General features: G+C 54.5%; 4 protein-coding genes across 4 annotated transcripts; 2 read left to right on the top strand and 2 right to left on the bottom strand.

The window, feature by feature from the left end:
- The first annotated feature begins 9,970 nt into the window (after nt 1-9,970).
- Nucleotides 9,971-13,627, top strand: TRIREDRAFT_78757 (uncharacterized protein). The gene is made up of 3 exons (XM_006966090.1): nt 9,971-10,656; nt 11,078-13,406; nt 13,472-13,627. Exons 1-3 carry the CDS (start codon nt 10,261-10,263, stop codon nt 13,516-13,518), a joined length of 2,772 nt encoding a protein of 923 aa, XP_006966152.1. The 5' UTR covers nt 9,971-10,260; the 3' UTR covers nt 13,519-13,627.
- Nucleotides 13,628-14,198: 571 nt separating this feature from the next.
- TRIREDRAFT_63257 (uncharacterized protein) lies at nt 14,199-16,157 on the top strand (the record flags this gene model as incomplete). Its single annotated transcript, XM_006966089.1, has 5 exons — nt 14,199-14,238; nt 14,336-14,743; nt 14,831-14,868; nt 15,004-15,223; nt 15,352-16,157. 5 exons carry the CDS (start codon nt 14,199-14,201, stop codon nt 16,155-16,157), a joined length of 1,512 nt encoding a protein of 503 aa, XP_006966151.1.
- A 952-nt stretch (nt 16,158-17,109) lies between these two features.
- Nucleotides 17,110-19,533, bottom strand: TRIREDRAFT_122293 (uncharacterized protein; the record flags this gene model as incomplete). Its single annotated transcript, XM_006965958.1, has 3 exons — nt 17,110-18,663; nt 18,722-18,928; nt 19,218-19,533. The coding sequence occupies 3 exons, from the start codon at nt 19,531-19,533 to the stop codon at nt 17,315-17,317; spliced, it is 1,872 nt and encodes a 623-aa protein (XP_006966020.1). The 3' UTR covers nt 17,110-17,314.
- A 1,561-nt stretch (nt 19,534-21,094) lies between these two features.
- TRIREDRAFT_78753 (uncharacterized protein) lies at nt 21,095-24,571 on the bottom strand (the record flags this gene model as incomplete). Its single annotated transcript, XM_006965957.1, has 2 exons — nt 21,095-21,415; nt 21,479-24,571. 2 exons carry the CDS (start codon nt 24,569-24,571, stop codon nt 21,095-21,097), a joined length of 3,414 nt encoding a protein of 1,137 aa, XP_006966019.1.
- Nucleotides 24,572-24,606: the final 35 nt, after the last annotated feature.

The following is a 24,606-nucleotide window of genomic DNA, read 5'->3' as shown; positions in this document are numbered from 1 at the left end:
TGTATTTTGGCCCTCGTACCAGGTCTATATCCAAGTATCCAAGCAAAATCCCATGGTATCGCCGGCTAGGGGAGGGATATAAACGACAAGGGGGAAACCAGAAAAGCATGGGTTTGTGCGCTCTCTCCAGGCACCGGAGAACCACACAGTGCTTGGAGTTTCTCTCTCTGGCTCGCTGGCAAAAGACTGGACTTTGACGATGCAGGCAGGGGACGTGCGGACACTAGCCAGGGGGAAGGGACCTGAACCCATCCATGCACCCCTGGCAACGGACTGATGGGCTTTTGGAGAAGCGGTTTATTTTTTCTCCGTAATTATTGCTGATTCCGCATGGCTTGTGTCTTTGATGATGGACGATCGCAGTTTTTTCTCGGGGACTTGACATGGGCAGTTGAGAGGTTGGTCCAATCGTGAGGATATCTGCGGTATGACGAGCATCAACGGTAGGGAGACACGCTTCATACTGAACCATTGGACCAGCTCAGTAATGCTACGGGCAGCAGCAGTACAATGTATGGCCTTTGCATGAGGCTTACACTGCTTCAACCCTCTCATCGTCAATGCCACGTACCAGGCTATGGAGATGCGCCCCTTTCCAGACGCATGGAAGATGCTGTTTGGCTTCGCTGTACATACAGTAGTTTACTCGAAAGGACAAAGAAAATATGGAGTTCATCGCCGTCGCCGCAGCCCAAGATGGAGAAACTGGAGCCTCCCAAACTCCAGACTTGTCGACTTCGGCAAGCCCATTTCAGCTTGGGGTTCTCGTGGATGCCTAGTACTACTAGTATCTACCCGAGTCGTATCTTGCAGCGCGAAAGTCGCCATCTATGGGGCACCACGCAAAAGTAGCGGTCTCGCCAGCGAATTGGAATCATTCGAAATGTTGCCAGCGATTTTTCTGCAGACGTTAGCCTGGGGAGAGAGACATTGGAGAGTATGTGTTTGTGTGTGTATGTGTGTGTGTGTGTGTGAGAGAGAGAGAGAGAGAGCCAAGAAACTGTGGCTGCCAATTGAATCCAAGCCCCCCCACACTGTTGACCCAAAAGAAATGCCTCGTAGTACTACTAGGACTTGTAATACTTTGGGGGTGGACTTTCTGGGGTCGGCATGTTGAAGCCGTCGGTGAGCAGTTGTGGGAAAGGCGGTCGTGATGGACTCTTTTTTTCGTCTGTGTTTAGTATGTATTATGTGGGCGTCTGTGATGCAAAGTTGGAGATGAGCCTCGTTGCCGTTGCTGGAACTCGTACAACGTGTAACAGCATTGTCGTACGAGGGACGTTTACGGGACGCTGATGCCGAAGGCAGCGCACGGGTTGCGTGGCGATCTGCTTGTCGTTGGTCTTTTTCCCCCCCGTACAGTACAGTAGCAGTAGGTAGGTATTAGGTATTACGATTCAGCCGTGGATGAACATGTCTAGTAGTTTTTTGTCCACGAGGTGGCATCGAGGGAGTCCTGTCGGGTTGTTTTCGTGATGCCCGACACTCTGCAGAACGGCAATGTAAGGAGGCGACATTTTTCTCTGCTGAGACACATGGACACACAACAGAAAAAGGGCCCCCAAAGAGATGGACAAGGAATCGGTATGTACATACTTACAGACGTAACATAGAACCAGCCAAGGGAACATGGCCCCCCCCCCCCGTGAGCAATTGCTTGCATTCGCCATCTGAGATGCCAAGCGCGGCAAACGTCCCCAACCCGCAATAGCCTCATATCAGCGCCGACAGCGCTAGACAGGCAAAAACCAGCTGAGATGTTTTTCTTGCTTTCTTCTCGCCCAGTCCCGGTGCAACAAGAACCTGTTCTAGAATGCCCGCAGAATGTCTTGGCGAGGGTTGCATCGGCCACCCAGAGAAGCATCGTGCATAACCAGCCTATGGCGAGCCAGTGCATCCTTGCAGTAGCGGTGGTGGCTTGATTTCGTTGGACTGTACATAGTAGATGCGTTGCCCTCCCTGGACGACACACCACTTCGCCATTGGACGGGCCATTGAAGAAAAGAATGCCACACGACACGACACGACACGACATGACACCAACGGCAAAGCCGAAACTGATAGCCACCACCCCCAACTCGATGACGTAGTGCATGTCTTGTCGCTCACTCTTCACTCCAACGAACCGAACATGTGCAGGCCTTGTCTTGTCTTGTCTTGCCCATCAAAGTTCCCTCGTGCTCGTCTGTTAACCGATCACGATACAGTACCGATTCACACGCAGCAACTCACCCATCGGGGGAGGGGGGTAGACTAGGTAATAGGTAAAGAAGAGAGCCTGGGGGCCGGTTCCTTCAACCGGATACCGGCTGCCAACTTCCAATCCCCAGCCTGCCTGCAAACCCCGGGGCCAGGCTCCCACTTGCACGACGTCGGGTAGACACTTTCATGACTCTCCGTCTTGCTTCTTTTTTCCTCGCCTCCGCGGCTTTCTGGATCCAGAAGGATGGGGTAAAGGAGGGGGGTGATATGGGGAGAGCTACGTATCTGGATAGTACTGCTTTTACTCGTGTACGTCGGTAACGGCGCTTCGCGGATCCGGCATTTTGCTGTTTTGGGGAGGCGTCGCTTTTACCTTGATACCGCTTGGTCTTTGCTTTTTTCTGCTTTTCGGTGGTCGAGTAATGATAATCCGGGATTCTTTACTTGGTTTAGGCGAGGCGAGATATTCACGACGAATGTGCTGCCAAGCAATCGTGACGTACATGTAATTACCTTGAGGTATCTGGTACAGACAGGCAGACAGACAGCTGAAGGGTCGAGATATCGCGGGCGTGTGTTACCTGGTATGTGTGCGCTACTAACACCAGGGATGCTGAGACACCGCAAACAGCAAATTGGTGCCTTGTCATTGCCAATCACGGCCCGCGTATTTTGAATCAGTCAAGGCCTTTTACGAGTCTTGTACGAGTACATACGAGTATATGTAATACGTACCTAGTATATTACGTGTATTGCTTTGACGGGTACGAGTACCAGCAATTAAAGTCAGTGATAAACTTGCTGGAAGCGGGGACTAAGACTGAAGGAGTCAAGCACAGATGTAGCTACGCGTATGCTTATTGCGGCGGCGGTACTCCCGTCACTAACAGTGAGCCTAAAAAGTGTCGCAGCGGTGATCAGATGTACTCGTACCTTAGGTACTGTACTCTGTCTGCATCGCCATCAAGGCATCATCTCCGACCTGAATTGAGACCCCCATGTGATTGGACTACCATGATGACTTCAGACAACAATGATGTCAAGCTTCATCGCGGATAAGGCAGAAACAGTCTAGATCCAGAGACAGAAGAGTAGTCCGTCCTGGAGATCCCAATATCATACAATAGTACGGAGCACTGCAAGTAATCATTTCATTCAATTACTTGCGAGCTAGCGTGCCATGGAAAACCCTCAAAGTTTGAGAGCCGCGCCGAGCTTCTAGCTGGTTCGTGTATCAAATTCTAGACCAGAAGGAGCGAAGAGGCATTTGGAGCAGCAAAAGGGCAAAGGAGGAATAGAAAAGAAAAAAAAAAAAAGTCTCTCGCCTCAGCCGTACCAACGCCGTTTCTCCCCCCAATTAATAGCCTCTAGGGCTTTGCTCTCAATACATGGGAGGTACAAGGCGGCTCTTCGTGGGAGCCAGTGTTGGCGTACGGTGTGCCTGTCCTGTCCTGGGGCCCCTCCCTTGCTGGAACTAAGCCGCTTGGCTAGGCGATGGTTTTTTCTGTTACAGTGGGTGTGGGAGGCGCTGATGAAGCCGCGGCGTGTTTCCTGGGGGCAAGCCACAAAGAAGAAAAAGAAACAGAATCGAGGCGAGACATGATTGATCCCTTGTGGTGATGGAAGTGGGTGAAGCAAAATCTCGAATCTGGGTGTGGGCGGCCGCGAGAGAGGCCAGCGAAACGGCTAGCGGGCGAGAGGGCAAAGGTACCTATGTAGTAGGCGGGATTTACTGGGCAGGCAAATTTGGCAGAGGCGGATCGAATCGGATCATGGCTGCATCCGGGGCAGACATGCACGATGGGACGGGGATGGTCTGTAGGTTGGCAGGTGATAGTAATAAGGTTCGCATGTTAGTGATGATGATGATGATGATGATGAATTGGATGGGTGAAGAGAGAGAGCAAAAGAAGATTCGAGCTTCATCCTACCATTGACGATGACGATTTCCGCTAGTGCTGGCATTTGATTTGCATGGGGGAAGGGAGCACTAAATCACGGCTGCTGCAGATGTAGTGTGTTGCTGACGATTGATCGATCCATTGATTGGATGACTTCAGTTGGAGTTCACTGCATCTGCAGCTCATTTCGCGAAGAACTACGTAATAACTGGACGTTCTGCGAGAACGTGGTGTGAAGGCGCTGAGACGGATGGAAAAACCCTTCACGTGTACCTAGGGATGCTTATCTTTGTCTTCTTTATCTGCAGCCTGTCCCGTTGCTGTGATGCTTCATCAAATATAGCAAATGCGGCTTATCATACTGCTCCTGGGTCATTTCCCGCTTACATGTATACTGTAATATCATCGCTCACATCAAGAGCTCGCTCGCGCCATAGTAGGTATCATTGATCCCAACATCATCACCCAATCCACCACCACCACAATGCGCACGGCATCGGCATACATACCCTGTACTGCCAGGGGCACACACGGGCAATCGGTGCCCTCTTCCGGCCTTGCCACGGCATCGCAAGAAGCGATTCCGATGACATGGATTCCCTGAGGGTATCCAGGGTATCTACGTACATACATACAGCAGCATCACATGGGTAAGGGGGGGGCCATCATCACAGCAAGGGACCAAGTCGTTGCAAAAGAGAAAGCGCTCGCAGCAGCATGACCGACAGGCATGAATAAGGCCTTGGCAAGCCCTCTTCTAACGGATGTGATCTGCCGAGGCAAGCAAAGAACGTATGTAAAGCAGCAACCGTTATCGGGCTTGTCCTGTTTGCCTCCCTTGCCTTGTCGGTTTCGTCATCGTCGCGAGGCGAAGCATTCCCATGGACCGCGAAAGCAAAGAGAAAAAGCTGTCGGGTCCAGTTTTCCCAGTGAGACAGCTTGAGACAATACGGCACGAGGACCCTATCGATTCAAAATAGTAACACTCGCGCTGGAGAGACACAAAACAACAAAAAACATGGATGGCATGTGGCAGTTTGTGTGTGTGTGTATCCCCCCCCCCCCGATGCACGTCTTACATCTCTGTCAGAGTAAGCATCGGCCGAAGCAACGGTCCCAAGTCATCAACTCGTTGTAGGGAATAGTAGCATCACAGGAGTCGTCTTGCGCGCACTGATGCTCTTTCCCCTTGCGCTTCCGCTACCAGCTTGGCGGCTAACGGTACGATTGCATGCCTGCGCCGTTGCATGAGGATTTGCATGGACATGCACACGTACGTATTTTATGAGCAAGGGGCATTTGGAAATGCACGGCCAATTGGTCCCTCTGGAGCGAATCACATCCACGGATGCAGGGTAACAGGCATCACGAGTAAGATCTCCAGCTGGGAAAGAGAAGAGGCAACGGAAGCGCCGTCCGGACGGGACTTGGGGCCGTGATTTGAGGGTTCAACGGCGTCATCACTGATCCAATGCTACCGTATCATCCCACACTCATACAGACTCATAACACTAGTACTGGTATTACTACTAGGTCGGTTGGTATGTAGGAGGCAATTGAGGTGGTACTGAAGGTAGGTCACACAGCTAGGGCGCTCCCCGTAATAACCAATTCAATGCTACAGAGGTTTGATGAGATGCCCAATTTTCATCACACTTGAACAGCCCGCAAGGGACCAATGCGAGCGCGGCTCCGATAAGAAGCGCATTCATTAGCTGGGCCGCTATCAATCGCTCGACAACGCGCTTTTGGATATGAATTTCACATGAAGCGCGCCAGAATCTCAATTTCACAGTGGTAGTTCCTGGAACGGGGGGGGGGGCGACATCGACTCCAATGCCGGAAGTGATTGCCGCATTGATCGCCTCGAACCGGGCCAGCGAACGAGGAAGCGAAGCCAACGAACAAACAGAGGAAACGCCAGCTGGCAGAGAGACAGAGAGAGAAAGCACACGAGTAAGGACCGTACAGTACATCCCGTACCAGTACAGAAACGAAAGAAAATGCAGGTGGTTGGGTCAGAAAAAAAAAAACGGTTGGCCAGAAAACAACCAACGAAGCCCTCGTCGCCCTCTTTCTGGACGGGATACTCCGTATTTGCCCTATTCGAACTTGCCGTCGACCGGGAAAAAAAAAAAAAAAAGCGAGGCATCTCCGTTTTTACCGCCACGTCTGCTTGGCGGTGACGAGAAAGTCCTCTTCTCGTTGCCTTTTTTTTTCCTTTCCTCTGCTAGCCGACCCTTTTCGTAGCATGTGCTCCGTGCAAAGATGGAGAACGCAGAGAAAACATAAAGACTGGAAGAAATGCTAGAACATGAAAAGTGCCCCCCCCAAAGCAAAGAAGAAAGACTTCCCCCCCATACTACTCGTACGGAATCCCAGCTCCGTTGATGGCGTCCCCACGGGGGTACGCAAGAATGCAGAGGCAGATTGTGGTAAATGCAGGTACCTGCCTTAGTCGCCTTTGGGGCCCCCCCACATGCGCTCAACTGAAGTCGACATACCGCCGGCGGCAGAGCGGGTACGGAAGGGACAAACGAGAAGGAGAGAACTTGTCGAGGCTACTACTAACACCGGCGATACTAGTTCAATCAATGACATGAATCCATTGTCGTGAAAAATGGTCTTGCTGATTTGCTGGATAGGTACGTCAATAGCTGGGTTTCTTACTGTACAGTACCTACCTCTGTAGGTGTCGTAGTATGTACTACTCGTCCCCTGCTAGCCCAGCCGGCGGGACTTGGCGGAGACGGCGCTCCCCTTCGGAAATGCCTTTGGACGCTTGACTTTGGGACGACGAACGACCTGTCGAGGCTAGCGAGACACCGGACCGAGCGACGACTTGGCTGCTGGTGTTGATGTCGATATTGTTATTTGCGAGGTACGGCAATGGGTATGGAGTACCTGGGGCTCTGTAGCCGTTTGTTTGCTATTCGGGATCCCTGGACAAGTATTCGCTACCGCAACGTCTAACCCAGCGTAACAATATTACTGATTGATGTCCCGGCAAGGTAGCATGAAGCAAGCAGACATCAGCATAAAGAAGGCTCGTGTACCTGGCGCACGCTACATGGGCGGGTATCCTGTAGTGCACGAAGCGCTGCCAGGAAGATGCCTGCTTGGTGCGTGTTGGCAGGTTCCGTTCCGTTTTAGCAAGGGGCGCCGCTAGATAACGCAAATCCACGATGAGTGCCGACGTGTGACGGCTAGCACGAGTCCAGTCCTCAATTATTATCATCCATCAACAATGGGCTGGCGACAAAAGCAATCAGTAGACTGCTTCTGCTGCTGCTGCTCCTGGTGGTGGTGGTACTGCTTGTGATTGTGCCTGACGGAGTAATTAATAGTATGTGAAGACGAGTGCTGCACTGTATGAAGCCGGAGCCACATGTCATCCCTCCTCGGTGCTTCTTCTTCTTCTTCATCATCATCATCAATTGGCCCGAATGGCTGGCCGTCATACTTTGTCCACAGTCGTCCCGTAATAGGTAGGTAGGTACCTTATTACTCTCAATAGCTCCTCAGCTTTGTTCCCAGATGGAGCTCGGTCAGCAGCTCTTCATCTGGCAACTGTCACAAGTATCAAGTATTAGCAGCCGGCGTAATTTCAGACGAGGTCCAGTGTGGCCAAAAGCCGCAACAAAGCCTTGCCGCTTTCCACAAAACCTAATTGCTCAACTTTACTTGCAATATCCGCGTCTAACTCCCCATAGCACCACCGGCGCCGACCCAATGACGGGCCACGACCGCCGCCAAAAGACCTCATACAATGGGAAACGGCCCTGAACTCAATTCATTAGTCCGGATGAAATGCCCCAGACGGCCGCTCATCATCTTCAATTTCCACACACACACAGCTATGTACAGCTGCTAATACGTGTACTCGTACTGTGATTATCTAAGGGCGTTTCTCCTCGGCGCCGGTGCTTCTTGGCTGAAACCTCTGGTTCCTCTTCTTCTTCTGGCTCTCCCGTTATTCTGCAGCCTAGAATCTCGTCGACCTGAAGCCGACCAGCCTGACCTATTCGCGGCTCCCGTTTGGCTGAGGCATTTTCCCAGGCCTGCCCTTCTCGCTTCTTTCTGCCATGATGACAACAACGCTGGCCGCTCTCTTCACCACCTTACATGTATACTTTACCTAGGCCTCGTCGAGCTCTAGCGGGCTCGCGGCGGTCAGCGAGCGGCCCCCTCCAGAGGAAAAAAAAAAAAAAGCCCCCAAGCACGGACGGGGCGCCTTTTCACGAATTGACTGCACCTGGCTGATGATCTGTGGGCATCCTCTCGCTGGAGTCAAGCCCCTTGGTTGCTTGGGGGGGCCCAGGCCCTTTGTTGACGTTGCTCTGGCTCTGGCTCTGGCTCCTCGCTCTCGCCCTGTCGATTTTCGGCTGTGATACGATAACGGGCACGGTAGACAGAGAGCGCTTTGTTATTCCCATTATCCAGTTTTTTCTTCCTTCGTCCCATTGGTAAGAGGTCCGCTGTTCTCGTCACAGCGGCGTCTCGTTGTTTGTGTGTGTGTGTGCGCCCCCGGCCATCAATTCAGATACCGCCCATGAAATGGGAAATCCCTCGGCACAGGACATTGCCGCTATCGCAGCGACCTTGACATGCAATCAATGTACGTACATGAGTCGACGTCAATGGGACATGCACATGCGTGGGATGGGCAGGATGCAATGCCGAGTGCGGTGAGATCCAAACGGGCACTCGTTCAAGCCTCGCGGGTGCAGCGCGGCGGGCCAAACCCAGCCCAAGCTGCCACCGACATTTTGTAGGTACATACATACCTACCTACATCATCGGGCGGTGGCCTTTTGGTGCCGAGCCGTACGAGTACGTACGAGCACAAACACAGCACTCGTGAGCCCGCTTGTCCATTCCGGTAGCGAGAGAGGTGAGCGCGCGAGAGAGAGCGAGAGAAGGCCCGCCGCCGCCGCCGCCTCCGTATGGGAAACATCCGAGCTGGACATGTACATGCATACACACGGTACACACGGTACAATTGAAAGTACCTTTTACCTTGCAGCACAGTACCGTAATCGCTGAGAAGGCGAAAGGAAGAGAGAGAGAGAGCGCCAGGGGCTGTGGGCCACGGACTGGTCGACGAGAGAAAGAGAAGCTGGTCGATTGCTCGCTTGCTTGCTCGGCGTCTTTCGCTGGCGTGCTTTTGCCAAGCCCTTCCAGGCGTCGCCTCGCACACGGCACAATTCTGCTCTGCCGAGTGTATCTCTGTACAAGATTGGTGAAATCCGTGTGTCTTCTTTGCTTTCAGCGTTCCGTCTCAGACATGGCAGACAGAAAGAACCCTTCCATCAGTGCTGCAGACGGGCCAGGTACCTACCTACCTTACCTCCCCTGCGTGCTTGTACGATACGGCCAGGGTACCGCACTGGTACAAGGGGGGGCCCCCAAGCAACGGCGGGCAAAAAGAAAACAAGCTGGCAGCAGGGAACAGCACCCTGACGAAGAAGACCAAGGCCGCAGGGATGGCGGCGGTACGTACCGGGCTAGCGGCCACACCGTGCGCGCCTCGCGGCTGCTCGTACGGCCGACGGCTGCGCGCCTTGTACTCCAGGGTACTGGGGGCGTCTCCACGGTCCGGGCCAGGGTGCAGGCACAGGCACCGCTTTCGCCCTAGCACCGTCATGGCGCGCCCCAGTCGGCCGTGCCTGGGCCACCGTCCATCGCGCAGCGCAGCGCAGCGCAGGGCTTCTGTGAGCAGCAGCGGCAGCAGCAGCCAAGAGCAGCAGAGGCAAGTGAGTGAGTCGTGCGTGCGTGCTTCCTTCCCGTCCTCGTCCATTGAAATACCTGCTCTCGCCCCGACCTCGACTACGCTTTCTCTTTCCCTTTCTTCTCTTCACCCACGAGGCGTTGAGTTAAAGTGTTCCCCCAAGCCTCTCTTCGTGCGGTGTAAACCCTCCCCAAACACTTTTTCTTCTCTCTTCCTTATCATCCTCAACTCTCCCCCTACTATTTTCCCCTAATAATAATAATTCCTCGCCCTTTCAGCCCGCCTACCTACAGGTTCAACTGAAGGATTTTCCCGCGGCATCTCTACCTACAACCCTTCCGCTCTCAATTCCATCCCTTCCTAATCAGCCAACGCCAAACCCTATCCACGTCACAAAGAAAGGAGTTCGTCTCATAATTCTTCGCCATGGCGGACGATAAAGCCGTCGGCGCACCCGCGCTCGACACAAATATCGAATCGGGCAACTTCGACGAGAAGCGCGCTCAGGCTCCCGCGGGTGTCCCTCCCAAGAAGGCCCCCGCTGAGGAGGAGGAAGAGGACGAGGACATTGATGCCCTGATCGAGGATCTCGAGTCCGAGGATGGCCACGCCTTCGACGACGAGGAGGAGGAGACCAACCCCGCCACTGGACGTGTCGTCCCCGAGGACATGCTCCAGACGGACAGCCGTCTCGGTCTGACAGAGGCTGAGGTCCTCGCCCGCCGTCGCAAGTACGGTCTCAACCAGATGAAGGAGGAGAAGGAGAACCTGGTTCTCAAGTTCCTGGGCTTCTTCATTGGTCCCATTCAGTTCGTCATGGAGGTGAGTTTTTTTTTTTTCTGCTTCAATCCATTCACTCTTGTCCTGGCACCATTGGTCTTTTGTCACGATCAATTGCCCGTTTTCCTCCCCCGACGCGATCAGCCAGCATATTTTCTTTGCTGCGCTCTCCTTCTTCCCATTCCCTCCAAAACGGCCTTGTTTTTCGCCTTTCCGCGCTTGGCTTGGCTGGATTGCCGGCTCCACACGAGCTTCGCACCGCCCGCGCGCTGATTGGCCCGATTGGGCTTGGCTGAGCTGATCGGCACCTCGTTGCCCTTCGGTCGAGAGATTGGGCCGGTCCACTCAATAAGATGTCACCCGCTCCACTCCGCCGACCAGTGCCGTCGATCGCCGAATATGCCCTGAAATCGCTCTTGTCTAATCGGTTGGATTGCAATGCTGACATTCTCTCGCTTTCTAGGCTGCTGCCGTTCTGGCTGCCGGTCTCCAGGACTGGGTCGATTTCGGTGTCATCTGCGGTCTTCTTATGCTCAACGCCTGTGTTGGTTTCATCCAGGAGTTCCAGGCTGGTTCCATTGTCGAGGAGTTGAAGAAGACGCTCGCTCTCAAGGCTGTTGTCCTCCGTGACGGCACCCTCAAGGAGATTGAGGCCCCCGAGGTCGTCCCTGGTGATATTCTGCAGGTTGAGGAGGGTACCATCATTCCCGCCGATGGTCGCATCGTCACCGAGGGTGCTTTCCTCCAGGTTGACCAGTCCGCCATCACCGGTGAGTCGCTCGCCGTCGACAAGCACAAGGGCGACTCCTGCTATGCTTCCTCTGCCGTCAAGCGTGGTGAGGCCTTCCTGGTCGTCACCGCCACTGGTGACAACACCTTCGTCGGTCGTGCTGCTGCCCTCGTCTCCCAGTCGTCTGGTGGCACTGGTCACTTCACCGAGGTGCTCAACGGCATTGGTACGATTCTGCTGGTTCTTGTCGTCCTGACCCTGCTCGTCGTCTGGATCTCCTCCTTCTACCGCTCCAACGGCATTGTCGACATCCTGCGCTTCACCCTCGCCATCACCATTGTCGGTGTCCCCGTCGGTCTCCCTGCTGTCGTCACCACCACCATGGCTGTCGGTGCCGCCTACCTCGCCAAGAAGCAGGCCATCGTTCAGAAGCTCTCCGCCATTGAGTCCCTTGCCGGTGTCGAGATTCTCTGCTCCGACAAGACCGGTACCTTGACCAAGAACAAGCTCTCTCTCTCTGAGCCCTACACCGTCCAGGGTGTTGACCCCGATGACCTGATGCTGACTGCCTGCTTGGCCGCTTCCCGCAAGAAGAAGGGTATCGATGCCATTGACAAGGCTTTCCTCAAGTCCCTCAAGTTCTACCCCCGTGCCAAGAGCGTCCTGTCCAAGTACAAGGTCATTGAGTTCCACCCCTTTGACCCCGTCTCCAAGAAGGTTACCGCCGTTGTCGAGTCTCCCCAGGGCGAGCGCATCACCTGTGTCAAGGGTGCCCCTCTGTTCGTTCTCAAGACCGTCGAGGAGGACCACCCCATCCCCGAGGAGATTGACAAGGCCTACAAGAACTGCGTCGCCGAGTTCGCTACCCGTGGTTTCCGTTCCCTCGGTGTTGCCCGCAAGCGTGGTGAGGGTGCTTGGGAGATTCTCGGAATTATGCCCTGCTCTGACCCCCCTCGTCACGACACTGCCCGCACCATCAACGAGGCCAAGCAGCTCGGTCTGTCCATCAAGATGTTGACTGGTGACGCCGTCGGTATCGCTCGTGAGACTTCTCGCCAGCTCGGTCTCGGAACCAACGTCTACAACGCTGAGCGCCTTGGTCTCGGTGGCGGTGGTGACATGCCCGGCTCTGAGGTTTACGACTTCGTCGAGGCTGCCGATGGTTTCGCTGAAGTTTTCCCCCAGCACAAGTACTCCGTCGTCGAGATTCTCCAGCAGCGTGGTTACCTGGTTGCCATGACTGGTGACGGTGTCAACGATGCTCCCTCTCTGAAGAAGGCCGATACCGGTATCGCTGTCGAGGGTGCTTCCGACGCTGCCCGTTCCGCCGCCGACATTGTCTTCCTTGCCCCTGGTCTCGGTGCCATCATTGACGCCCTCAAGACTTCTCGCCAGATCTTCCACCGCATGTACGCCTACGTCGTCTACCGTATCGCTCTGTCCCTGCACATGGAGATCTTCCTTGGTCTGTGGATCGCCATCCTCAACCGCTCCCTGAACATTGAGCTGGTCGTCTTCATTGCCATCTTTGCCGATATCGCCACCCTGGCCATTGCCTACGACAACGCCCCCTACTCCCAGACTCCCGTCAAGTGGAACCTGCCCAAGCTCTGGGGTATGTCCGTCCTCCTCGGCACTGTCCTCGCCATTGGTACCTGGATTGCCCTCACCACCATGTACGCTGGTGGCCAGAACGGCGGTATCGTCCAGAACTTCGGTAACATTGATGAGGTCGTCTTCCTTGAGATCTCCCTCACTGAGAACTGGCTCATCTTCATCACCCGTGCCAACGGCCCCTTCTGGTCTTCCATCCCCTCTTGGCAGCTCAGCGGTGCCATCCTGGTCGTCGACATCATTGCTACCCTGTTCTGTGTCTTCGGTTGGTTCATTGGCGAGGACACCAGCATCGTCGCTGTTGTCCGTATCTGGATCTTCTCCTTCGGTATCTTCGCCATCATGGGTGGTCTCTACTACTTCCTCCAGGGAAGCACTGGCTTCGACAACCTCATGCACGGCAAGTCCCCCAAGCAGAACCAGAAGCAGCGTTCATTGGAAGACTTTGGTAAGTTTAAACTTGTTCCCCCCCACGCCTTTGACCTGAAGCACATTGCTAACTCGCCTTTACAGTCGTTTCTCTGCAGCGTGTTTCCACCCAGCACGAAAAGTCTCAGTAAATACGCTCTATTACATACCCGCCGATCGGTTGGTCGGCATGTTTCCGTTTTCCATGTTTAAATTTTATGTATGAGTCGTATCTGAAGATGGACTCGTCTGCAGCGGATGAGAGGCAACTTTTCATACCCCTATGATGGTCTGATAGACAGCTAATGAAGACAAGTAAAATGTCACCCTGATGTGTGTTCTGGTGAACCTGATGTTATGGGCACATGTCTTGTTAATGTGAAGAATTGATTGATGCATGAGGATTGAGTTACGAGTTGAGAAATTAATAAAGACAAATTGATATTAAAGACTGCATTCACCTGAACCAAAGCATCATCTTGTGACGAGGATTCTCTGCATGTTTTCGTCGCCGCTCACCGAGTTGGATGAATGAGCCTCACGCATCGCGCGTCACGTGACGTGAATCATTGCACTACGAGGTTGCTTGCCTCGACAAGAAGATGGCTTGTCAACCCGTCCAAAACATTGGCAACTCTTTCTTCTGTTCTAGCACATCTGAACGCCTTTCTGCACTTTTTACAACGCAAGTTCAAAGCCTGACAACGCATAAAACACACGCAACGCGATCACCTCTACCGTGCGGAATATCATCTCTTACTTAGCCTTGTAGAGAACGCATACTATCGTCGCCTTGATACAGAGCCTTGTTGCATCGACTCCTTGCATCGCCATGAGTGACACTCCCCGAGAGATACCGGGTTTCTACTGGGGTAACAATCACCTTTCTCCTTCGTCTATCTACCATTTCTCTGCCGTCATTCTTCCGAAGCAGTCATTCATTGGCTAATGTCCTTTTGACTTTTCAAGACCCGGAGAAGAAGAGATACTTCAAGGTTGAAAAGTCTCAGACAGCGCCCCCCACAGCGCAGTGGTCCTCATCATCCGTGAAGCGTCGTGAGCACGAGTCCCAAGTCGCAGAGCAGGCAGCCAAGAGGCAACAGCTCACAAAGAACCATGTGAAGCGCAGCGTCTTGACCCGTGATGCTGTTGCCTCGGGGCTCCTTGCTCGCGAGACGGAGATTGACAGGACTGCGGAGGCTGGCCGTGGTAAGCGCGAGAACGGGGACGTGCTCGCCGCTGCGTGGGCTCGAGAGGTGACTGCCAAGGGAAAGATCTCGTTTGGGATGAGCTGGGAGCTGAGTGGCCATCCGCACATGTCGTGCTTTTACATTGTTGGCAAGGAGAGCGGTTCCAAGTCGGCTATAGCGTACTCGGGTAAGCATGCTCCCCCCCCTTTTTTTCTTTCTTCATTGCTGTTGGTCTTGCATGGAATAAGGAGATGTTGACGTTGCTGGGTGGTAGCGTTGGATTCACAGTTTATGGTTGGAACCTACATTGAGGTGGGCAGAAAGGACGAGAAGTGAGTCTCTGCCGTCCCCTGACGACTCTCCTCCCCTGACGACTCTCGCAAATAGATGTGATGCTGACGAGGGGTGCAATGTAGCTTGGCGATGACACAACCTCCTTGGCGTGAGCCCACGGAGGCGGCTGTTGTACTATCTCGCCCGCAGAGACCAGCAGCAGGCTCACTGCCAACTTACAACATTGTTCATTGTTCTCATACGTCGTCGATCAAGTACCATGCGCCATCGAATAGGATGCTCCTCACTTCATCAGAGCCAAATGTCGGTGGCACCTTGGTTCTGTTCCGGCCTCCCCTGGATGACGTCTCCAGTGGAAGGAACTGGAGTTTGGGTACGGATAATTCCTCTTCTCTCCTCCTCATCTTTACCCCGTTTCTCCTCGAAGATGCCGCTTCTTGTTGAGAAATCACAATCAAATCCATCGCCTTAAAAAGCACTTTACTAATACTGTAATTATAGACATTGACCACATGGCCATTCCACTTGGAAAAAAGTGGTGCGTCGCCCATCAGAGTACTCCTGCGCCGGCAGCATCAAATCTCCTATGCGTGGTGGGCACCTCTGATGGAATCATGAGCATTCACTCCGACGAGACGCCTCGCTGGCTCAATCCCCGCCCTCCCAATCTCGGCCTTGATGCAAGAGCGGAAAGGCCAACGCCGAGGGGACGCTTCAATCGGCCACGAAAAACGCCGTTTGAGATATTCTCCCAGGACTTCCAGGTCGACAATCACAATGTGCTGTTCGCAGGCGGCCGGCAGCCTCGCCTCTGGATTAGCGATCTCAGAGCGCCGGCGGTCGAATGGAGCTCCATTAAGCACGGCTCTTCCATCGCACACGTGCGCAGCATCAACCCCTACCAGGTCATCGTCGCCGGCTTACGGGACTGCATGTCCGTCTACGACACTCGCTTCCTCCAGACTGGCGAGCAAAAAGACGCGGCGGGTCGAAACGCCTCGTCTCCGGTGCTCGACTTCTCCGAGTACCGCAACCAGGCACGGTTTGACATTGGCTGGGACGTGTGTCCAGAGCTCAACCTCGTGGCCTCGGCGCAGGACGATTCCACGGTCAAGCTCTTCTCGCTGAGCTCGGGCGGCCTCGTGCGCGCCGGCACAGACTTGGAGGGCTTCAGGGCCAAGAATCCCGTCAAGGCGCTCATGTTCCAGACGCTGCGTGGAGAGAGGCTTCCGAACCTGTACATGGCTGACGGCGCGTATTTGAAGAAGTTTGGATGCGCGCCGGCTAGCGATGGCGATCAGGAGTGAAGTCGATGGACGCTGTTTTTCTGTGTCTCCGTTCGAGACTCTATCTGCGCCCGGTTCATTTATTTGATGAGTTTCTACGGATCTAATTTTTTTTTGCTTTCTTGAGTTTGCCTCTCGTGCTAGCATTTGCTCGAACAAGCACCTTCTTGTACATACCACTCTGAAATCTCTCCCGACTCTTCCAAGAAGACTGATACCCTGCGGACATTCTTTTGTCACTTATTTTGTCGATTTGGCCTACAGGATTGGCCCTGACGATTCTTCTCTCTATTTTTCTTTCTTCTTTCCTTTTTTTTCTTTCTTCCTTTCCATCCACAGAGTTGGCATTTGTTCCGATCGACTGCCCTTATGGATTCCTAGTATTTCTCGTCGTCTTATTCCCCTTTTTCCAGGATTGACGATGGATCTTTTGAGGCACCGACGGGGCTTCCATATCAGCGAGACGTCTTCATGTCTGTTCTTGTCCCCTTTCCATCTTGCCAGATTTGCTTTTTTTTTTTCTCTCTTTCAATTATCGCGTTGAAGGACCGACGCGAGCTTTTCTTTTTCTTTCCAAATTTTCCTTTCTTCTCAAATGTTGTTATTATAATTAAAAAACTGTGTTTAGAGAGATTTACAAGAAGATGGCAGACATCTGCGATATGAGCCATGAGTTACGTATTTACGCAAACAAGAAAACGGGAGACGGTTCCAATTTTATACATAATATTCTTTTCCCGGGTTCTGGCCTGATGAATACTCGTCCTTTGATACGTCGTCACGTCCCTTACATCGCTTTGTTTCAATGTATATCACAGATAGGGGACTTGATCGTCTTCTTCCTCACTCAACAAGGAGGTTCGACTGATTCCGAATGGAACCTGGTATGCATGGACTCGTCATGTATGATTTCATGTATAATACATTACATTTGCCTCTAAAGATTAACCATTATGTATACGTGGAAAGCGACTCCCATGTCCAGTCTCGTCCGACTGGTGTACCAAGAGCGTATAGCGGTTCATTCGTCGTCAAGAAAACGGCAATGCAGATATAGGCCTCGAAAAGATCCTCTTGAAGCACGAGTCCAGCCTTCCTGTGAGCCAAGGCCACCACCCGCAGCGCCTCCATTCTCTCTTCACACCTCCCCATCCCCATACTAAGTGTTCTCAAAGACATCACTTGGGTGTTCCTTGACTAACTGCATCATGATACTGACACGTATCGGCAAGCATAGGAAAAGACTCTGCAAATATCCTCCCCAGCTTCCAGTTGTTCAAGTTGCGCATGTGGCTCTCAAACACGGGGTTAATCATAATCTCGTCTGAGTCCGGGTTCCTCAGCAAAGTATGCGCCTCCTCGTAAGGCCAGGAGAGAGTAAGCGTGGACGTAAATGGAAGGAAGAAATTGTCAAAGTAAAAGACCTCGGGATTGTTCGCCTTGATGACCCTCTCCCTCATCTCGGGATAGGGCAAAAAGTCCATCCACGCGGCATGCGGCACCTCAAATTGGCATGGCAATGGGCGAATCCATTCAGGTAGGCGTTCTAGATTTTCCTTTGTTGGCGAAATCTGCCACCGCATGAAGAGAAACATGAGATATAAAATGGCCACTTTCTCGGGGAGGCCGGATACTTCGGGGAATTTGGTCAGAATGTCTGTAAAGAATTTCGAGACAGGATGGCTGTATTTGCTGTTCTCGGGATTGAGCAGAGAGGAAACAGAGGGGTACCGAGGGCCAGCCACTTCATGCGGCTGGAAGCCCTCGGCAGCACGCTGGTGGCGCTCACTGCGAAAGTCGAGAAGCAGAGCGTCAAGCGGGCACGTAGGACTGCAGTTGAGCAAGGGACGTGAATATCCGTGGGGTGGAGGTTCTAAAACAGCAGGCCGCGCGTTGGAATATGGGACTGCTGGAATGATGGGAGCGCCGGCGCCTGTGCCTGGCCCCGACCCAGACCCAGGCCCCGGCTGGCTCGTGATGGGGCTCTGCCGCGCGACTCCGAGAGGTGGCACAATGGCCGGAGTGGAATCGGAAACAGCTGCCGGGATCTGGATCGATGGCTGCCACGCAGTGAGTCTAGCCTGCGGTGCAAACTCCCGGTTCACCTGTGTCCAGTCGTGCTTCATTGGGACATGGTGATATTCAGGCGAGTCTTGCGCACCGTTCAGGCCCCTCTGGAGCTTTGGTATCGCCTGAGTGTGGTCGATTACGACGTTGAGATCAAAACGGCCCTGTTCAAAGTCCAGCCCGTGCCGAAGGGACTGGCCTTGACGCTCCAGCAGAGCCTGGGTACCTTCGTCAATGGCCTCGGCAACACCGCCCGGGCGCGGCGCTGGTGGTGTGCTGCTGCTCGCACTTTGCCAGCTCTGCAAGGGCGGGGGAGCAGCCTGGCGAACAGGATCAACCATTACTCCTGTAGGAGATGCAGAACTTGCGGATGCTGCATGATGATAGGCAATGGTATTCGTAGTGCCTACGGATAGAGGTGCTGCGTTGAATGGGAGGGTAGGGGCCATGCCAGGGATATCTGCATGTCGTTGAATTACTGGTTGAGAAGGGACGGGAATTCCAGGTCTCAAACTCACTTGGCCCAACTAGAGGCTGCAGCATGCCAATGATGCTAGCCAGCCGCCTCTTGATCTCGACATTTTCTGCCTCGATCGCCTCCTTGGCCCGCACCACAACTTGGAGATCCTGGTACGGTTTCTGAGCTTCCAGCTCCTGAATGCGACGCTCAAGCCTCTCGATCTGGTTCTTAGTCCGTTCTCGGATGGCACGTTGCGCTTCGCGGTCTGTACAACGAAGGGAAGGGACACAATAGTTAGTCTACGCTAATAGCAAGGAGTGACAGTCGAGAAAACGCCTTGACACGGAGAAGGAATGAGGGGGGGAAAAGTAGGACAACAATTGGATGAGCCACATGGCCAACCAGCATAGTTGTGCAGTTCAGATTAAGTAAGTGTGTGACATATCAATCGTGAATGGGTGGACCTGAAAGAATAGCTATGATTCTGAGGGCTCAAGCCATATACGACGAGTCAAAAGGGGGAAATTGGGAACCGGATTCTGGCAAGCACTCACCATTTGCCCTCTTCTTGGCCAGCTGCTCCGGCGTCAAGTTGGCAACACCTCTACCTCCCGCACCAGTTTTCCTCTTCTTGGTCACGTTTTCCATCTCTTCTGCGTCCGGGGTCTCCATGGCGTCCGCGGCACTGGATGGCCCAGCCGGTCGACCGCCATTGGGCATCGCCATTGCTGCCGTCATGGGGGGCGCAGCGGCCTCGGCCTCATGCTTGATGGCCTCGCCAATCGTCAGAGGGCTGCCGCTGCCTGCCGAGTCCACTGCTCCGGGGCTTGAGCCGCCCCGTCTGACGGATCCGAGATCCATGTGAAACATGTGGTGGTATTCGGGAAACTGCCAACCAAGGGCCGGCCAACCATCCTCCGCGTCCGCCGAAGGGCCGGAGCCTGTCCAACTCCCAATGGCGCGATGCCCCCGGCCTCGGCAATCCTGCGGAAGTACCCGTGGCACCTGTATAAGCCCCGGTGTGTGTCTGTCTGTGTGTAGTGTGTGGTGCGCGTCTGCCGAACCGCCGACAACAATCGCCGTCGCGAGGCTGGGCTGAGCGAGCCGATCAGGATGCGTGCGGGTGCTGCTTGGCAGCCAGGTGAGACGGAGCTTCTCCACTCGCCTCCGGATACTTTGTTCCAGAACTGCCTAGTTCCAGCAGTACAGGCCTTTTCTTGCCCTCCTAAAAGCCTAAAGACAATAGTCGTCTAATTGCCTCTTGCGCTCCGTTCGTCCTTGTCCGAAGGCCGTGTCGCTGCTCGCTCGCTCGGGCAAGGCAAGGGGCGTCGCGCGAAGGACGGAACACGGGCTGCATGGGGGGGTGTTGGGTGGAGATGGAATTGGTTGGCTTCCTCCCTCTCCGGCTCGTACGGCTGGCCTATGAAGAAGCCCTGGCTGATTCAGGCGAGCGGGTGGCCAGAGTCATGTTGCGAGTCAGGAAGCGCACTAACGACGAGCTCCGGCACGTGCAGGCGCCAGCCATGGACGGCTGAAGCTGGTCAAGCTTCAACGTCGAGGCATGTCTCGGGCGTCTCGAGTCCGCAGTTCTTGATTAATACGGAGTACTTCCTGTCCGCATCCGTACGGCTCGGAACTACCTAAGGCAGGTATTACTGCAGGCTCGCAGACCAGTCAGTCGACCGGATGCTAGACAGAAAGAGGGAAGAGGATGCCAGACCTTTGTCCAATGCCGGTCCGAAGATGTGCTGAGGGAAGCTAATGCCGTGAGACGGGCGGGATGCTACCGCGCTGCAGCAGCTCCATGCCGGCATTTGATGGATTGGCGTAGGCATATGCCTGTCCAATTGCTGCGTCACTGCCGAATGAAGCATCGTGAGTTGCTTTTTGTCGTCACGAGAAGGGCTGTATGAGGGTTCAGTCTCTGTTTGTGAGATGGTCAGAGAAGAAGAAGATTCAGAGAACAGAGCAAGGAAGGGACTGGACCTCTTTTGGCGGTGACAAAGCAAGTACCTACTTACCTAGGCGTGGATGGCACATTCTTTGGAAGGTGACATGATGGGCTCTTGCTGCTCGTCCTCAACGTAAGGAGGTATCTGTACATGGGTACGATAGGTACGTCTGAGAGCGTCTATGAGTCGAATATTCTCACATGTAAACGAGGCATACAGTATGGATTGGCTATTAACCATCACAAGGAGATATCAGATGAGCTCCAATCATAGCATTGTTCACACTCAAAGTATCATCGTCCTAGGCTAGCTTCTGCTCGCAGCACACAAACAAGTGTCTATCCGAAGCTGCCTCGTGCTCTAAATCCATTCTGTACCAAAGGTATCAACAAAAAACAACATCACCGGCATCGACCAAACTCTCCCCTCCCAAAGCAACCCCCCCAAACCCCCTTGTCGCTCTCGTCTCTTGAGATTCATCACTCCGCAGACGCCCTCGCCAAGGCCTCGTGCAGATGCGGCGGGAACCGATATCGCAGCTGGCTCGTGTACGTTGTCAGGTCAAGAATCATCTGCTTCAACTGCTCCACCATCATCTTCCGGGTGCCCTCGTTGCCGCTAAACTGCCCGTTGACCAGCTGCTCTCGTTGCCTGACGCAGCTGATGATGGTCCACATGATCAGATTGGGCACATTAATAGACACTGGTTGTGAGAGGCTGGAGAATTTCGAGGCATAGGCACGGATTGTGCTGGCATCGCCGCCTGCTTCGAGGGGCAGAATGTCCAAGCCGCGGATTTTCTGGTCAAGAAAATGTCAGTGAATCTAATTTAGAGAAAGAAGTCTGGGGACTGCTAAACTTACGTCGAGGCATTGAGCCCATTGGCTGGCCTCCACCAAGCTCTTAATATCACTCATCTCGAGCAGGACGCGGCATGCAACCTTGTTCTGGTCCTGGATATTCCTGTAGAACATGGCGTCCCGCTCATACATGGTCATCATCGTCTTGGCTAACTCGACGGGGTCGTCAATGGCTGCCAGGCTCAGGCTGCTACCTTGCTCCGCCTCCTGGCCAGCGCCAGCCCTTGGCTTAACGGGCATCAGGCGCATTGGGTCTTCCCCAATCTCCAGAGAGATGGCCTCGCTGAGAGCACGGCTAACAATGGCCACAACCGCATCATATTCGCCAGCGAGGTGATACAGCAGCACCGAGTCAGTAGTCCGACCGCTCTCATCGGCAAAGCTGGCGGCCTGCAGGGTGACGGTGTTGACAAAGTCATCCTGGCCATCAAGGCCAATCAGCGGACCGCGACCCTCGATGACGCCCAAGATGCGGCGGCCATCCGGTCTAATATCGCCAATGAGCTTGCTGAATTCTCGCGTCTCCAGCACCAGCTCCCGCAATGCCTCGTGGCAGAGGCCGCTGTGACGAGCCCCGGCTTCTCCCTCGAGATCAGCGTTGAGGCAGATCAGCGTGAGGTAATCAACGGCAGAGACAACATCCGCGGCCCGGAAGTCGCGGGTGTAGTACCCAATCATGCGACCAAAGTTGATCTGCGGAAGGCCCTTGATGCTGTGTGTGCGCAAGTCGTTGGAGGCAGTCATTGGGTCGCTGGGACGCAGCAGACCGTAAAACTCGAGAGCCAAGCCAAAGTGCACCGCGTCCACGTACGAAAAGGGGTAGAGGTAGGCGATGGCGTCCTCGAACATGCCCGACAGGATCTGGAGGTAAAAGTACATGCCGCAGCTGCCGTTGTTATCGTCAGACGGAGACTTGGGGAAATGCTTCTGGCCAATCTCCCTGATGCTGGCCTGTAGATCCGCCAGTCCGTACGATTCTCCAGCCATCTCCAGCGCCTTGTCGCCCTCTCGGGCCAAGTTGAACTGAAGCCAGATCCAGTCGTTGATATCCGTGTTGAGGCCGTCCAGATTGCGGTTGTTGAGCTCGATTCGACCAATGACCTTGTAGCAGGCCATGCGGAAGGGATCGATTGTGTTCTCCGGCGCGTTGCGGGACCGCTGGATGTATTCGTTCGTGCAGCGATCAAGCAGCTTCCTGTTAGTGATTCTACGATCCTCGCTGGCTGCGTAATTGTTGAGGTACGTAGAAAATGTGCGGTCGATGCCTCGGAAGTGATTGCTGTTGTCATTGACGTACTTGGCCGCCTCGTTCACGTGGCCGGATCGGAGGAGGTAGAAGACGATAGCCCACACGTACTCGCCGTGAATCTGCTGAAGCTCCGTGTTATCCGGGACCAGGTCCTTTCGAGCCGACCGGAGACGGATATATGCCTTGATTTTGCTGGTAATGTCGGGCAGACCGCCAAGTTTGGCCTCGTGAGGGTGCTTGGCAATGAGGGATTCCACCTCGCGAAGGAACTGCTTCTCGAGGAAGGCGTTGGCGCCGCTTAGGATGCGCCTCCTCATGTCGACTGAACGCTGGGAATTGGGATTCTCGTCCAAGTACATCTCGGCAAACTGGCGTTCCTTGGCCGTTTTGCTGCTGAGGCCCGTCTCGGCTTCGGCATCCTCACCAACAATCTCAATCATGGCCCGGTAAGCCTCCACGACGTGAGGCGCGTGGGGCTCGTGAGATTTCTGCTCAACCTCGGCCAGCTCTGCCAACAGGGGATACGGCCGACCAAGCAGACGCGAAGAGTTGAGGCTGCGGACCTTCTCAGCGAGCTTAGACTGGCGTTCGCGAAGGGCCTGGTCCTCGTTCCTAGACTTGCCAGCGCCGTCCGCAGACCGGTCGACATCGGAAAACTCTGGCTGATGAGCTCCGATTCTGGACGGGGCTCCAATAACGGAGCGTTGGAAAGTCGAACTGCCGAATGCGCTGCTGCGAGAGTCACGGGGGACGTTTGCTTGCGACTTTCGCCGCGACCGTCCAAATCCGCCCTGAGCCTCCCGACCCGCTGTGGTCGACGTCTCGCGAGGCTTGATGCCAAAGTGCTGATAGATGCGCTTCCGCTGCGCGTCCCATTCCATCGCCACATTGTCTTCCAGGAAGTTGTCAAAATCGCGGAGTGACCGCTCGAGGCCGTCTTGGATCATGCTCAGGGTCGTCTTCGTCTGCAGGTTCGACAGATATGTTTCGACGTCGACATCAGCCGGGGCGAAGCCGTGTGTTGGTCGTTCGGTTCGCGCGCCCTGGAGGTCGAGCAAGCCGAGATCCTTGGCTGCAGTGCTGGGATCCACGCCCGAGGCGGCAAGCAAGTAGTGAGCCTTTCCCTCGGCCCTCTCGGTCTGCTTCGACTGCAGCTTCCTCAGTCGATGGCGCAAGTCGCCCAGACCCAGCTCCAGACTCGGGAGATCCTCCATGTTGGAGTTTACGACGCCGGCCTTGATGGTCTTTGCAAAGAGGCTGTCAAAGTAGGCGCCGGCGGGCTGAGCTGCAGAGGTCGTCGCGTTGGTGGGATTTTGAGTGGCCAGCGTCTGGCCGCCGCCGCCGCCGCCGCCGCCGCCCAGAAGGGTGCTGGAGAAAGGCGTGGCGCTGCTCTGCTGAGCCGGAGCGGGAGTCGTCGTCGTGGCTCCAAAGAGCGATGGCTTCGCAGCCGTGGTGCCACCGCCCAGGGTTGAGGCGCCAAAGAGCGAAGGCTTCTGCTGCTGTGAGGCATTCTGCTGGTTCCCAAACAGGCCACCGGTCGTGGAAGTCTGCTGGTTCTGAGCCGTCGTCTGCCCAAACAAACCGCCCGAGCTCGGCTGTGTCGTCGCGGCAGACCCGAACAGACCACCGCCAGTCTGAGGCGTGCTCTGCTGGGTCTGCGTTTGTCCAAAGAGGCCCCCAGGCTTCTGCTGCTGCTGTTGTCCGCCGCCGAAAAGGCCTCCGCCGCCTCCAAAAAGTCCGCCTCCCGTGCTGGGCGTCTGTGTGGTGGTGCCCTGCTGCTGCTGTTGTTGTTGCTGGGCAGGCTGGCCAAAGAGCGACGTGCTAGTCGTCTGCCCGAAAAGAGACATCGTGGCGGCGTGACGAAGAGTAATCAATCGAACGG

This window comes from Trichoderma reesei (genome assembly GCF_000167675.1).
Source record: "Trichoderma reesei QM6a unplaced genomic scaffold TRIREscaffold_11, whole genome shotgun sequence".
NCBI classification, from domain to species: Eukaryota; Fungi; Ascomycota; class Sordariomycetes; order Hypocreales; family Hypocreaceae; genus Trichoderma; species Trichoderma reesei.
Note: the sequence above shows the minus strand (reverse complement) of the source record. Positions and strands in the feature narration are given on the sequence as shown.